The sequence below is a fragment of the Peromyscus californicus genome, unplaced genomic scaffold (assembly GCF_007827085.1).
Source record: "Peromyscus californicus insignis strain IS unplaced genomic scaffold, ASM782708v3 Scaffold_6__1_contigs__length_162567912, whole genome shotgun sequence".
In the NCBI taxonomy this organism is placed as follows: domain Eukaryota; kingdom Metazoa; phylum Chordata; class Mammalia; order Rodentia; family Cricetidae; genus Peromyscus; species Peromyscus californicus.
In genome coordinates, this window is record NW_026294584.1 from 22,971,933 (window position 1) to 22,986,056 (window position 14,124).

The window sequence follows — 14,124 nt, forward strand, 5'->3', positions numbered from 1 at the left end:
CATTTCCTTTCAATAATTTATAGTCCAATGTACCAAAATAATTAGTGGTGTATCCACTGTTTTATCTAAAGTAGTTATCTTTAATGAAATTTTTACTATTTATTTTAATTTTTGAGATTATAACATAATTACATCCTTTCCCCCTCCACTCTGCCCAGCAACCCCCCAGACACCCCTCCTTGCTTTTTCAAATTCATGACCTCTGCTTTTATTAATTGTTGTTATTATACACATATATGTGTATATATAAATATTCCTAAATATATAAGAATGACCTAGAATTTGTACCAGTTTACATTTAGCAGCCACTTTTCTCACAACTCAAGCTATATAAAGTTATTATAAAAATACAAACATTTCCTTATGGAGCACAGCTAATATTTAAAAGTATAAAATTAATAAAGTATGAGAAAAATAAATCAGAGAAAAGTATTTCTAAATTTTTCAGATAACATGTCAAAAATTAAGAAATGCAAGGAAACAAAAGGAAAGAACCCAAACTTCTCCAAGAAAACAAAGTAGAAATTACCAGTGAGGGCAGGTGTGGTGGTGTGCCCTCACTAGTGACTTCTATTTTAATCCTAGCACTCAGGAAGCTGAGGCAGGTGGATCTCCGTGAGTCAGATATCAGCCGAGTCTATGTAGCAAGTTCTTGGCCAGCCAGGGCTACATAGTGAGACCCTGTCTTAAAAAAAAATGGATGTTCATGAGAGAGCACTCAGGCCCTAGGTTGCTTATGAAGTCGAGCTAAGAGAATTTGCTGCCAACTGGGAAGAACCCAGGATTTCTCCATGGTTTTTGAAGGAAGAGAGTTACCACTTACTGAGAAAGAGAAGCCACAGAAGCAAGGCTGGAGGTGGAGGGATACCTGGAGCTCTGTAGCAGACTTGTTCAATCTGAGAAGCCTGGAACTGACATCTAAGTGAAGACACTAAGTGAGAGAGAGGGACTAGGGATTTCAGTCTGAGGGCCCTCAAAATAATGACAGCAGTTAATGCCATGCCTGGCTGACTTTACCAAGAAACTTGAGGTCAGAGGCAAGTCCTTCTAGAACTGCAGTCTTTAGAGGTTAGAGAAATGGAACAGCAATGTGGACTAAGAGCATCCAGAGAGGCCAACAAAAGAGATGGCTTCAAAGGGGGAGGGGTCAGTAAATACCACAGTTAGGTCAAACACACCTATTGAGAAATGTGCCATTGAGCAGCATGGACAAATATGCTTCGTGTTTGTTTTAATGGCAATTATACTTAGACTACATTGGGGAGAGCAAATGTTTTCTGGCAGAGTACTTGATATTGGATTTAAGGCCTGATTCATGTGAGGCAAGCTCTCTATTATTGAGACAGACACCCAACTTTCTTTTTACCTTTTATTTTGATATAAGAGCTCTCAATGCTGTTTTTGACCTTGAACTTACTCTGTGGTCCAGTCTTGAATCTGTGATGCCCCTACCTAAGCCTCCAGAGTAGCTGGAATTACAGGCCTATACCTCTAGACCCAGTTAACAAACGTTTTCTCAAAAGGTTGAATAAAGAATCTTTTTGACTTGACATCCAATATAAGGTCTGCTTTGTAACTGAAGGTTGCTGCTTTAGTTGTATGTAAACAGCCATAGGGGAAAATGACCAGGTGCGCCTGTGTGCCAGTGACATTTGGTTCAGAAAGATAAGCAGGCAACTTGGGTGGAATAGTTATTTACGAACAAAATCACATCATTGGATCAGATTTTATATAAATTAAGTTAACTATGTTAAACTTGTGTCGAGACATGCCCTAGAATAAAAATGTGTCTAGTTTTGATCAGAGATAGACTGTCCTGACTCAGAACTTGATCCCGTAGTCCCCAGGGGCCCTGTACTCAGTGGGTGTCATGCCTTGTCTAGTTCAGTCATCTTTAAAACTCCTTTCTGTGTCTCCACTTCCCAGATGACCTTCAAGAACGGCAAGATGACAGTAGTTAGCTTCAAGCCTGCTGACTCCAGAATCCACCTCAAAAGCAACAATCTGCAGTTAGTCAGTAAAGAAAGCAAAGACCCCCCCCCACCTTCGTACAGAGTTTACAATTAAATGTCTATGCTGTCTGCGTTGGCTGTTTGAAACCTGGGGCCTAGGCAGGGTCGCTTGGCTCGGCCTGGAAGGAGGGGACTGGACCTACCTGGACTGAGTCTACCAGGTTAATCTCAGTCCGCGGGGGAGGCCTTGCCCTGAAGGAGGTGGAAATGGGGGGTGGGTTGGGGGGAAGGTGAGGGGGGCCGGAGGGGGGAGAAAAAGGGAATCTGTGGCTGATATGTAGAACTGAATTGTATTGCAAAATAAAAAAAAAAATTTAAAAAAAAAGTCTATGCTGTCATCAGTGTTTGATCTAGCACTATCCATAATAGCTAAGTTAGGAAACCAATTTAGATGTTAAACAAAACAGAAATGGGTAAAGAAAATGTATATGTACATAATTGAACTCTTTCAGCCATAGGAATGAAGTTATATCATTTGCAAAAAAAATTTTTTTTTTGGTTGTGAGCCTACCATTTGGTTGTGATACAATAGGAGAGAATGATACAAAGAGAATTAAGATAGTCTTTGAAAGACAAACATATGTTTTCTCTTGTTCATGTTCCTAGACAATACTGTATGCACATGTGACTTCAAAGTAGAAGCACAACTATCTGTGGGAATTCCTGGATGGAAGAGAGGAGGATTATGGGAAGGGAAATATGCCCAACGTATAATATATACTTGTGTGAAAATGTCTTTATATTACACAGTACCACATATACAATTAATAATTTTATTAAAGAAAATAAATCAATTAATATCTGTGTCATAAGTACTTCATCATTTTTTTAACCAATTACATATTTGTGAGTCTTAAGATAGGAATACTACATTGTCACTTGAATCACACATCAAAGTTTCTGAACTTTGTATTTTGCCTAAAATAATGGGAAAAGAAAAAAAAGACCAGTAAGAGAAGAGCAGACAGAGTTGGTTTTGTAAGAGAACGGCAAATAAAAGCTTCTCTACATGACAGTGTCCAGGTATTTCAAAGTTCTCTTTGCATGAACTCCAGATGTGAGAGCACATATGCCATGTCACAGTAACACTTGGAAGGTTAATGTACTGAGGTCACAACGACCACCATGTTCTCACAACTCCAAAGGAAGAAAGAAGTATTTTACAGCTGTAGTTACACTTAGAGTTCAGCTATTTGAACCAAGAATTACATTAGATCTAAAATTTGCATGACTCACTGTTTATCATTGCTTTTGCTAATTACAGTCAGAAGAGAATATATCACTCATGATTGAAACTCAACACTTGAGATGATCTTATCAGTTGCTATTCTAATATAAATAATATAATGATATGCTTAGAGCTTGACAGATAAATAACTCATGATTGACATGAGGTCTCTAGTTTTTGCATACATCTCTTTTTACATCTATTTTATTATTCCCTGCAAGTTCATACATGAATGTTGTATTTACATTATTTCTATCCCATCTTCTCTCCCCCAGTGGCTCATGTGCCCTCCAATCCTTCTAAAATTCATGACCTTTTAATTATGTATGTGTGTGTGTATGGCAACTTCCACTCCCCACTGTTCTTTAGGGTCTGATCAACTTCTAGTAGCTTCTATCACCAACTTCGGTTCCACTCCTAATCACCGAGCCCTTTAAAGTAAACAAATTACTAGTGAGGAGTAAGGCAGCTTCTGCTAACTAGAACCTGGCAGTGAGGCTACAGGGCTGAACAGGAGTTCACAAACCACAAACACCAGACAGTGTTATGGACCGTAGGGAAGCAAGAGTACGCTGTCATCATGTCTGAACACAGACAAACTAATAATAATAAAAAAATGTTCAAATCTCAACAAATGGTTAGACATCTCATATATTGTCTAAATTTGGGTGCATCTACTATTTATTACATTTAACCAGTCACAACTCATCCACAAGTATTTTCCCACAACTTCTAGAGGAGAGTAATAAAATAACCATAAGATTCTCTCCCCTCCCTAGAGCATCCAGTCCAAAGCCAGCTTGTGTCTTTGTGAATGTGCCTCAAACTACCAACACAAGCTCAAATCCTATGGAAACCTTAGCCTTGCATCCTTGTCCTGAGTTGGTACTGGCTTCCACCAGCATGGGTCTTCCTCACTGCAATGAGCCTATAACCTTTGCCTAATATTAGGCAAACTCTGAAGGTCTCTGCTTTTAAAGGAAGCAAAGCTAGTTTTCTTAAACAAATTCCCTTACTCTAGCTTCATTTTAAGGATAATGATTTTGAGTGAGAGCCCAAGGATATAGGTTAGATTCATAGGTGCATAGATACATTTTCATGTAATATATTATTGTCAATATGTTTTTTTAAATTTTTGAGATCATAATATAATTGCATCGTTTCTCCTTCCATCAATATACGCGCTCCATCAATATACTTTCAACAACTGTGTTCTTTATCTAGAAATATCTTTTGCTAATATCTGGTTTCAAAGATGTATTGCTGATAAAAGAATGCACTGTAAGTTAGAACTCAAATAAGTGAGGAATTGTTTGAAATATAAATAATGTGAATTTTCACATCATAATTCATCCTGCATAGTAAAACACCCAAAACTTACTAGTTTATAGTTACTAGATACCTGTGTGGGATGGTTCTCTTATTATATGCAACCCAAATTGCACATGAATAAGGAGCAATGTCAAAAATAATTTTACTTTATGATGGCTTCCATCATATACTTTATATGCAATACCTTATCCCCTTTGATTGACAGGCCTTGCGATCCTTGTGGGCCAATTGGTCCTTCAGAACCCTTTTCACCCTAAAAGCAAATTGAAAAGATATCAATACACAAAGAAAACTAAGACTTTTAAAAGAGTTTATATTATAGTTTCTTCAAATCAAGCATCCAAACTCACTGCTTATTCAAAATTAGTAATTCTAACTTTGAGATTTGCAACTCAGAAAAAAAAATGGGTTGTTTTTAACATTTAAACAGGAATGAGTCTGTCCAAGAAAGCACGTACACAGCATCACTCAAGCTGAAAAAGAGCTAAATTCCAATCCCATCAGAGAACCAATCAATCATGTAGTGTAACTAATGACAACAAGCCTCTTTTCCTTACTAATGATGAAAATGGATCCATGGTGATAAGGAAAATTTGTCTCTCCTGTGAACTAATGCTTGCTGGAGTTCATTACTGAATCAATGTTTGAATTTACAAAAATTCACTAAAAATGTAAGGTTATAAGGATTCATGGAAAATCTCGAATAAGCTATGAGAATCACTTGTTCTGCCCTGATATTAATATTATAAAGTCTTAGTACCCTCTGCCTTTATGAGGAAATGAAGCCACATGAATCAGTCAGAAGTGAAATTCAGTTAATACATTCATTAGAACCAAGAGTAAAAACTAAGACTGTTTTCTAAAAAATAGGGAACTACAACTGCATTCCTTTCCATAGTCATACGTGTTGGTTAGCTTTAATTCTCAACTTGACACAATGTAGAATCACCTAGGAAAAGTCTCAATGAAAGATTGTCTACATTGGAATGTCTTGTTGGCATGTCTGGGGCGGGGGGTTTATCTTGAGTCAGTTCATCGATATGGGAAGACACAGCCCTCTGTGAGTGGCGCCAGTCCCTAAGGAGTAAACTGCATATGAGTGGAGAAACAGAACTGAACATGCGCAAGTAAGCAAGTGACTGTGCGGGCATCCATTCTCTCCTTGTTCTTGATTGAGGGTGGGGTAGGACCAGTTCTCTCAAGCTCCTGCTGCTGTGACTTCCTTGCTATGATGGACCCTAAACTGAAATTCTAAGCTAAAGTAAGCTTCATCCTATAAGTTGCTTTTTATCAGGTTATTTTATCACAGAAACAGAAATAAAACTGAAACACCATAATTTAACTACTTATTTCCTATACCATTGCAAATTAGCTATCTATTGAAATTCCTATTAGTCTGCCCAGTGGGAAAATAAAGTGTTCTGACTAAGTTTTACCCAGAATGCAACCTTGTATACTTGATCCTAAAGCATCACTGAGGATACTAGGTCCTTTCCTTGGTAAGTCAGGAGCCAATACAGTGCCCTGGGTTATTATTATTACTATTCCAGAATGTAGCATATGTATGGGTAATGATTTGCCTGCATATAAGTCTGTGCACCACGTGCATTCCTGATGCCATCAGAGGCCAGAAGAGGGCATCAGATCCCCTAGAACTGGAGTTACATGTGGTCATGAATCCTCATGTGAGTGCTAGGAATCAAACCTGGGTCCTCTGGAAGGGCAAGCAGTACTCTGAATTACTGTGCAATCTCTCTAGCACCCCATTGTATCACTTTTATACAGTATAAAATATGTTGGGCATACCATTAAGGCATGCCCTGGAATAGTATACTTTCCAGTATCTTAGTATTTAGCATAATATTCTCACCCCCTCCTCTGCTTTAACGCACAGAGATATAAAGAGAAATATTCTGGATATTTGAATTTTTCAGATTACTTAGGTGAGACATAAATAGAAATCTACTAGGTACCAAAGCATTGAAGAAACTACACATAACTATGAAATATAGTAATAAATTGCATTTGATCTGCCTTCTTAAGAGTGATTCTTTGGATAGTTACCTTAAGGTGACTTAAGGTCACCTTATCCCACATATTATTTCCAGTCTATAATAAATTTAACAAGGACAACTTTTAAAATTTAACCCATCTATCACTCACAATTTAGTGTCTATTGCTTTAGTTAACTGCTTTCCCCTCTTGAAACATGGGTTTCTCATGGATACCAAATATTTATCATGGTAGAGAGATGCTCTAAGCTCTGAAGAGTATCTCTTAGTAAGATGCATAAGATGGTAAGAATGAGATGGTTAGAGCATGTAGCTGTAGCTGAGAGCTCAGACCTCAGTGACTTGAAAGAATGACACATTCTAAGGGGTTCTTAGACACTTGGAGAGCAGCATATGGTTCTCAGGATTGTGTGTATACCTCAACATGTATGTTTCAGAGAGAGACTTTAGAAATGAAGAAAGATTTCAAAAGTGTCTCTTATTCTAAAATTTTGTGGATAGGACCCAAAGTACCTTCGAAAATTGTTTTCTATGTGGCTGCTGGCAGATACGCTGTAGACTGAAGACCAAGAGTTGGCCAACCACAGACCACTAATCAGACCCCATTGCCTACTTCTGTAATATGGTTTTATTAGTCATCCACATGCCATTATTTATACATTGTTTGTGGCTGTTTTCAGACTACCATAAAGCTGAGTCATTGCAACAGTTTTCAGGGACTCATAAAGCTTGAAGTACCTGCCATTTTGGACCTTTACAGAAAGAATGGCTAACACACAGGGTAGAGGAAACAGTAGGAAGCCTGTTTTCCCAACTCCAGGTCAGCAGTGGGTCTTCCAGAATGTCTTGTTCTTTCTTTGTGATAAAGTTACTCTTCTTATGATGTTGACAGCAATACTATTAAAACTGAGGTGTTAAACTCTCTTTCTTATCTGAGTTAGTAAAACAAAGCTGTGAGACAAAGGTTGCCATAGCTACACTCAGAAACTTAACTTCTGGACCCAAAAGAAATGCATGTAGTTTTAGTGCCTATAAACTAAGATAATTTTCTAATTAATATACAGTAATTACACAAAATGCAAGTCTGCTGATTACTTATTTTATAATTATAAATTTCATGCTTATGTGCTTTCATGTTATGGGGAAATTTGCATATTCTTTACTTAGTGGGGTGAAAATGGCCAGGAGAACACTTGGCTTCTAACAGTTTGTAATTCATGGCCATGTAAGACAAAGTACTTTTTCCACTGGTTCAGAAGCTTTTGTTACCTTTGGTCCTGGAAATCCTTCTCCTGGTGGGCCCTTCTCTCCTGGTGCTCCCTCAGGACCACGGGGACCCTGGTTAGGGTAGGAGAGGGTGGGGGAAGAGAATGGGGATGAGGATGGGAGGTGATAAGATGAGGGGGGAAACACCAGAAGAGAATGGTCAGTTTCAGTTCCCACAGACATGGTGGTGATGTAGTCCCACTCCATTTTTAGTAAGAATCCTTCTAGTGCAATCCATGCTGATCAGCTGTAAGGGCCTGTGAGTAACAGGATCCTCACTGCATTCAATATTCCTTCTCTTTGAAAGGCATAAGAGCCTCTAGCTGTCTTCAAATTAGAAGAAAATGGAAACAAACAATGCTTCAGTGTTGTTGGTTGTTTTTGCTCTTTCTCTTTTGGCTCTTTACTCTTTGGGGAGGCCACCACCCAGCTCCCAAATAAATCACACATGGAAGCTTATTCTTAATTATAAATGCCCAGCCTTAGCTTGGCTTATTTCTTACCAGCTTTTCTTAACTTTAAATTATCCCATCTACCTTTTGTCTCTGGGATTTTTCCTTTTTTTTCTGTATATCTTACTTTCACTCTTACTCCTTGGCTGGCTGGGTGGCTGGATGACTGGCCCTTAGCATCTTCCTCTCCTTGATCTCTTGCTCTTTCTTCTTTTCCTCACAGATTTCTCCTTCTATGTAGTCTCTCTGCCTGCCAGCCACCCATCCTCACTCCTGCCTCACTATTTATGATTCAGCTCTTTATTAGACCATCAGGTGTTTTAGACAGGCAAAGTAACACAACTTCACAGAGTTAAACAAATGCAACATAAAAGAATGCAACACATCTTTGCATCATTAAACAAATGTTCTACAGTGCAAACAAATGCAATACATCTTACAATAATATTCTACAACACCTCAGAATATGGGTAAGAAAACACATCCCATGAAACAAGAAATCCAGGACTGTGTGGTCAGGAGAAGAGACTTACTTGCTTGAGTAAACATTGCAAGAGCCTGGGAAAAGCCTGTGGAGACAGGCCCATGAGAAGCGTGACTACTGTTTCCACTTTCTGACCTGACAAACTTCAGTTATTTTTGGAGCTGGGTGAACTCACAGACAATTTTGTGCATAAATTCTATATCTTCCTAAGATCACTACTGGGGGGACATGGTTTTAAGAAGTCCTCATAGCTTCTCTCAGAAAGGCACCGGGAGAGGTGAGGGCTTCTCCCACAGTAAGGAAGGAAACAGCGCAGTGTAAAGTGGGCTGCCAGAAAACTCACTCATTGAAAACTGAAAGAAAACACAGGTTTGCATCAACACTAGGCATTTTATTTTAATGTGTGTGTATGTGTATGGGGGAGGGTATCCCCTGGAGCTGGAGTTACAGGCAGTTGTGGCAGCATCTGACCTGGGTGCTGGGAATTGAACTTGAGTCCCCACAAGAGCAATGCGTGCTCTTAATTGCTGAGCCATCTCTTCAGCTCTCCCCCTTACTTTCTGAGACATGTTCTCTCCCTGAACCTGGAGCTGATGGTTTCTGTCTACACTGGCTAGCCAGTGAGCCTCAGGATCTACCTGTCTCCACTCCAACAGTTTGGAGGTTACAGACGTGAATCACTGTGGTGCAGCATGCCGACTGGGTGCAGTGTGCTGGCTTTAGAGCTTGTGGACAATTCAGTGGACTACTATCTCAGGCCAACTCCCTTGGCCAGGGAACACTATCAATCCATCTATTAGCGGAAATAGCTTAAATTGTGTTGCAAAAGTTTCTCCTTTTCTATTCATCCCCATAACCCCTAAGAGGAGGGAAACTTTTTGACCTTTGAAAATTCCTATTTGGGGAACTGAAAGATGGTCAGAGGTCAAGAGAACTGTCTTCTCCTCCAAAAGACCTGGTTTGATTTCCAGCATCCACATGATGTCTCACAACTGTCTGTAATTCCAGTTTCAAAAAATCCAGCACTTTTCTTCTGGTCTCCTTGGACATCATCACATGGTGCACAGACATACATGCAGGCAAAAACCAATATAGATAAAAAAATAAACAAAAATTAAAATGTTTCTAGTTTTGGACACTGAGGAGATGACCAGAGGGTAAAGTCATTGCTGGGCAATCATGAGCTCAGATCTCCAGCACACATGCCAGAAGCCTTAGAGATGTTTTCTGCACAAGAATGGCAGCAGGACAGGACTCAGCATGATGTGCCTCACTCATTCTCATGTCAGAAAACAATTAGCAAGCTATGTGATGGTGCATGCCCTTAACACCAGCACGTGGGAGACTGGGGCAGGTGGAGCTCCATAAGTTCAAAACCAGCCTAGTCTATATAGCCAGGACTACATAGAAAGACCCTGTCTCAAAAACAAACAAACAAAACAAATAAAAACCTGATTTTATGCCAGTCTTAAACACACTTTTTGCTTTTTCTTAATATTGCATATTTTAAAAGTTGGTCTTTATTATTTATGCATAGCCTACTTAGTAAAGACTTAATTAAAAGAAAAAGCTAACATGGAATTTAATTTAAATTGCAATGCTTATGGGAAAAGTAGCTTTTAACTCCAAAACCTTAATCAAAAGTCTAATATCTATGACAGTTTGCTCTAATGGCCGAGCAATTAATTAGAGAAAAAATTAAAATGAGCATAAAAACTAGATTGTAAACTAAACTGAGAAGTGCCAAGCTAATATTACACAATTTAAGGAAAGTATTAACAATTTACTCTCCACTAAAAATATAACAAACGAAAAAAAACAAAATTACATTAAATAAGAGGAATGTGTGTATTGGGTTCACTTGTTCATTCAACAAACATTCACCAAATTTAATAGTTTGCTTCTCTATTGGTGTGATAAAACACCATTTACAAAAGCAACTTGGAGAGGAAAGGGGTTATTTGGTTTGCAAACTACAGCCCATCCTCCAGGAAAGCTATGGTGTCAGCTCAAGGAGGAACTGGAAAGCAGAAACTGAAGCAGAAATCCTGGTGCTTTCTGGCTCATCTCCTCTGCCTTTCTTATGTATCTTAGACCCACCTGTGCAGGGATGGCACCACCCACGGTGGTCTGGGTGCTCCCACATCAATTAGCAATGAAGAAAACGCCCCCACAGACAAGCCCACAGGCCAATCTGATGGAAAAAGTCCCTCAATTGAGGTTCCCTTTGCCTAGATGGCTCTAGTTTGTGTCAAGTTGACAACAATTAAGCAACACAACTGACTCTTGTCAACTCTACACACAGACACATCACTATTAAATCATAACCTTTCCTTTGTTCTCAGGAACTCATGTTAATAACACACCATAAAACAGTCTCAAAGTTTACAATTCCTAGTCATAATTTTCAACACTTTCAAAGTCCAAGTTCTCTTTAGAATTTTAAAATCTTTTATCTGTGGGATCCTCTAAAAATCTAAAATAAGTTACATACTTTTTATTATTATTCTAAGAAGGACTAGAGCACAGTAACAATCAGATCACAGCAAAACCGAAGTTCAGCAGTGTAGTTCAAGTCCTGTAGATCAGTGTGTGACATCTGTAACTCATTCATGATCTTCTGAACTCCAAAGGACTTGGGCAGTCCTGCTTCTGTAGCTCTGCCATCCATAGCACACACAGATGATCTATTAGGCTCAGAGCAGCTCCACTCCACATCTGCCACTGTCCTCGGTGGTCATCCCACTGCCCTGTCATCTCCAATATGCGAGGGTCTCCACTGTAACTGAGGCTTCACCTTCACCAATGGCCTTGTCAGGCTTCTTCAGGAACTCCAGTTCTGCCAACTAGTACCACAGCTCAGCTTTTTCTACAACCCTTCAATCCTGGGGCTTCCACAGCAATCAAGGCTATACTTCTACCAATAATCTCCTAACCTCAGGAACTCCAACCCTGCCACATGGTGCCAGGCCTCAGGTTCTCTCCATGACCCCTTCACTTCTTATGTCTCTGCTACAGAACTTTGTAGTCAAGTTGACAAGGGATTAACTGTGCTGGTTAATTCTTGTCAACTTAATACAAACTAGAGTCACTTATGAAGAGAAACTTCAAGTAGGGGATTGCCTCCATCGGATTGGAATGGGGGTATATCTGCAGGGTTTTTTTTTTTTAATTAATTGCTGATAGGAGTGGGCCCTGTCCACTGTGAATGGTGCCACCACTGGGCAGGTGGTCCTAAGCTGTGTAAGAAAGCATTCTGAGCAAGACATGGAGAGCAAGCCAGTAAGCAGCTTTCCCTCCATGGCCTCTGCTTCAGTTCCTGTTGCCAGGTTTCTGTTTGAACTTACACCATGGATGGCTTCTCTCAACGATGAACTATAACCTGTAAGCTGAAATGCTCCCACCACCACCTCTACCAGGTTTCTCTGGGAATGGCATTTTATCACAGCAACTGCGGGAATAGCATTTTATCACAACGCCAGAATGCTAAATAATACACCAAATGCCCAGTTGGTAAAATGAACTGTGCTGGGGTCCAGGAATAGCAGACGGACCAACTCCTGGTCTCGGGGAGTAAACAGTCTTTTCTGATAGTTAAAAGCTGATTTCAGGGACTTTTAGATTGAGGTACAACAGTAAATTTTACTATATGTTAACAATGTGAGCTCAAATAAGTAGTTTAGTCTTTCTAATGATAAACTTAGTACTTAATGCTAAGTACTAATCACTCAATACATACTTTCTAGGGTTGACTAAATGAAGGGGATTTGAGTCCCACAACTGCTACATCTGTCCTTTTCTGGAAGACTGCACATAATCCAGTCTCTGGGGGAATTGGCTTCCATTGAACAGTGTGGAGAGAGGCACACTGAACAGAACCAACATCAGTCCCGCTTCCTTCCTTCTCTGTATTTCTAGAACATGTCAGCTGAGTTGAAAGCAAGCATATTGGCACTCTAAGTAACTCTTGATTCCAAGCCCTGAGGACAAAGCTAATCCTCATGGGCACACAGTTAGGTGATTTCCAAACCAGTGAACCAAGAATTAATCAGCACAAGCTGAAGTGATAGTCTAGACTGTTGGTATACTCCCAGGTCCTTCAGCTAAGCAGAAATGAAGGAAGGTGGTTATTAACCAGAGGAGAGAAATAATAGGTGCTTGGACTAGAAGAATGATGCTTTCAATTTATTAGGCAGTGCAAACTACCATTTTACAAAACGCTTATTTGCAAATGGTTAAGCATCATTTTTATTTTTATATTTTAGCGTAAATTGTTACTGATTTTTTGGAAATTTCACATAACACACCCGGATCACACTCACTTCCCAGTACTCCCAGGTCCACCCCCACCCTTATGACCTCCCCAAAAACAAATAGAGGAGTTCATTTTTATTATTTAATTTTAACTTGTGTATGTGTTTGTTTAGATAAGATCTCATGTGGCTCAGACCCACTTCGAATCCCTGGAGCCGAGGATGACCCTGAACTCCTGAACTTCCTGCCTTTAGCCCCATAGTGCCGAGATACAGACTGAACCACCACAGTGTAGTGCTGGGAATTGAACCCAGAGCCTTCTGCATGCTAGGCAAGCATTTTATCAACTGAGCCACTACAACCTTAGACCTGTGTATCACCCTTTAAAGATACAAAGGCGTCCATAAATAATCTCACTGTCTTTTGTAAAAGCCATGAAGGATTGCAACCATGACAGACTTATTTGGCTTTTACCAAATATATGTATAATGCAGGAACATAATTAGTACAGTCTCATCAGTGAAAAGCTTTATGGATACATTAACAATGGAATAAAAAATGATGGCTCATTATATTTATAATATAACTTTCCTTAATAAAATCAAGCATTAGTGTGCTAACGCATAGTAAAAATTGGCCATTATCTTCCAACAGTGTCATCTATTTTATTTTTAACCTCAAAGTAATTGGAGTTCTACTTCAGAGCATACTTTTTAGTGAAAGTACTCTGAATAACCTTGCACACACGGAGAAATTACCTGGAGACTCTTGGCCAATTTACTTTTTATGAATTAGTTATAGTTACCAGATAAGCACCACACCAGTGTAATTACACAGAGACTAGGGCTGACAGTTCAGAGTTAGTTACCGGAGCTCAAATGCTACCTCAGCTATCACCACACTGTATCACTGTGACACCAAGAGTCGTACTAACCACGAGGTCGCTCGAAATGATCAGGCAAAGAGGCAAAAAGAAAGGGATTTCCACAGAATCTTTCCCAATCTTCTTGCTACTTCTAAATAATTACAAAACTCACATGGTTGATTTTTTATTATTATCATCATTATGACATAACATTTTTGT

General features: G+C 39.3%; 1 protein-coding gene across 1 annotated transcript in view; it reads right to left on the reverse strand.

The window, feature by feature from the left end:
- The window catches only part of Col28a1 (collagen type XXVIII alpha 1 chain), a 178,117-nt gene that overhangs the window by 116,928 nt on the left and 47,065 nt on the right, over nucleotides 1-14,124 (reverse strand). Inside the window, exons 14-15 of the mRNA XM_052721312.1 lie at nucleotides 7,854-7,922; nucleotides 4,757-4,825 (exon numbers count right to left, since the gene is read on the reverse strand). Coding sequence (XP_052577272.1) covers nucleotides 4,757-4,825; nucleotides 7,854-7,922 — 138 coding nt within the window. The remainder of the gene's footprint in view (nucleotides 1-4,756; nucleotides 4,826-7,853; nucleotides 7,923-14,124) is intronic.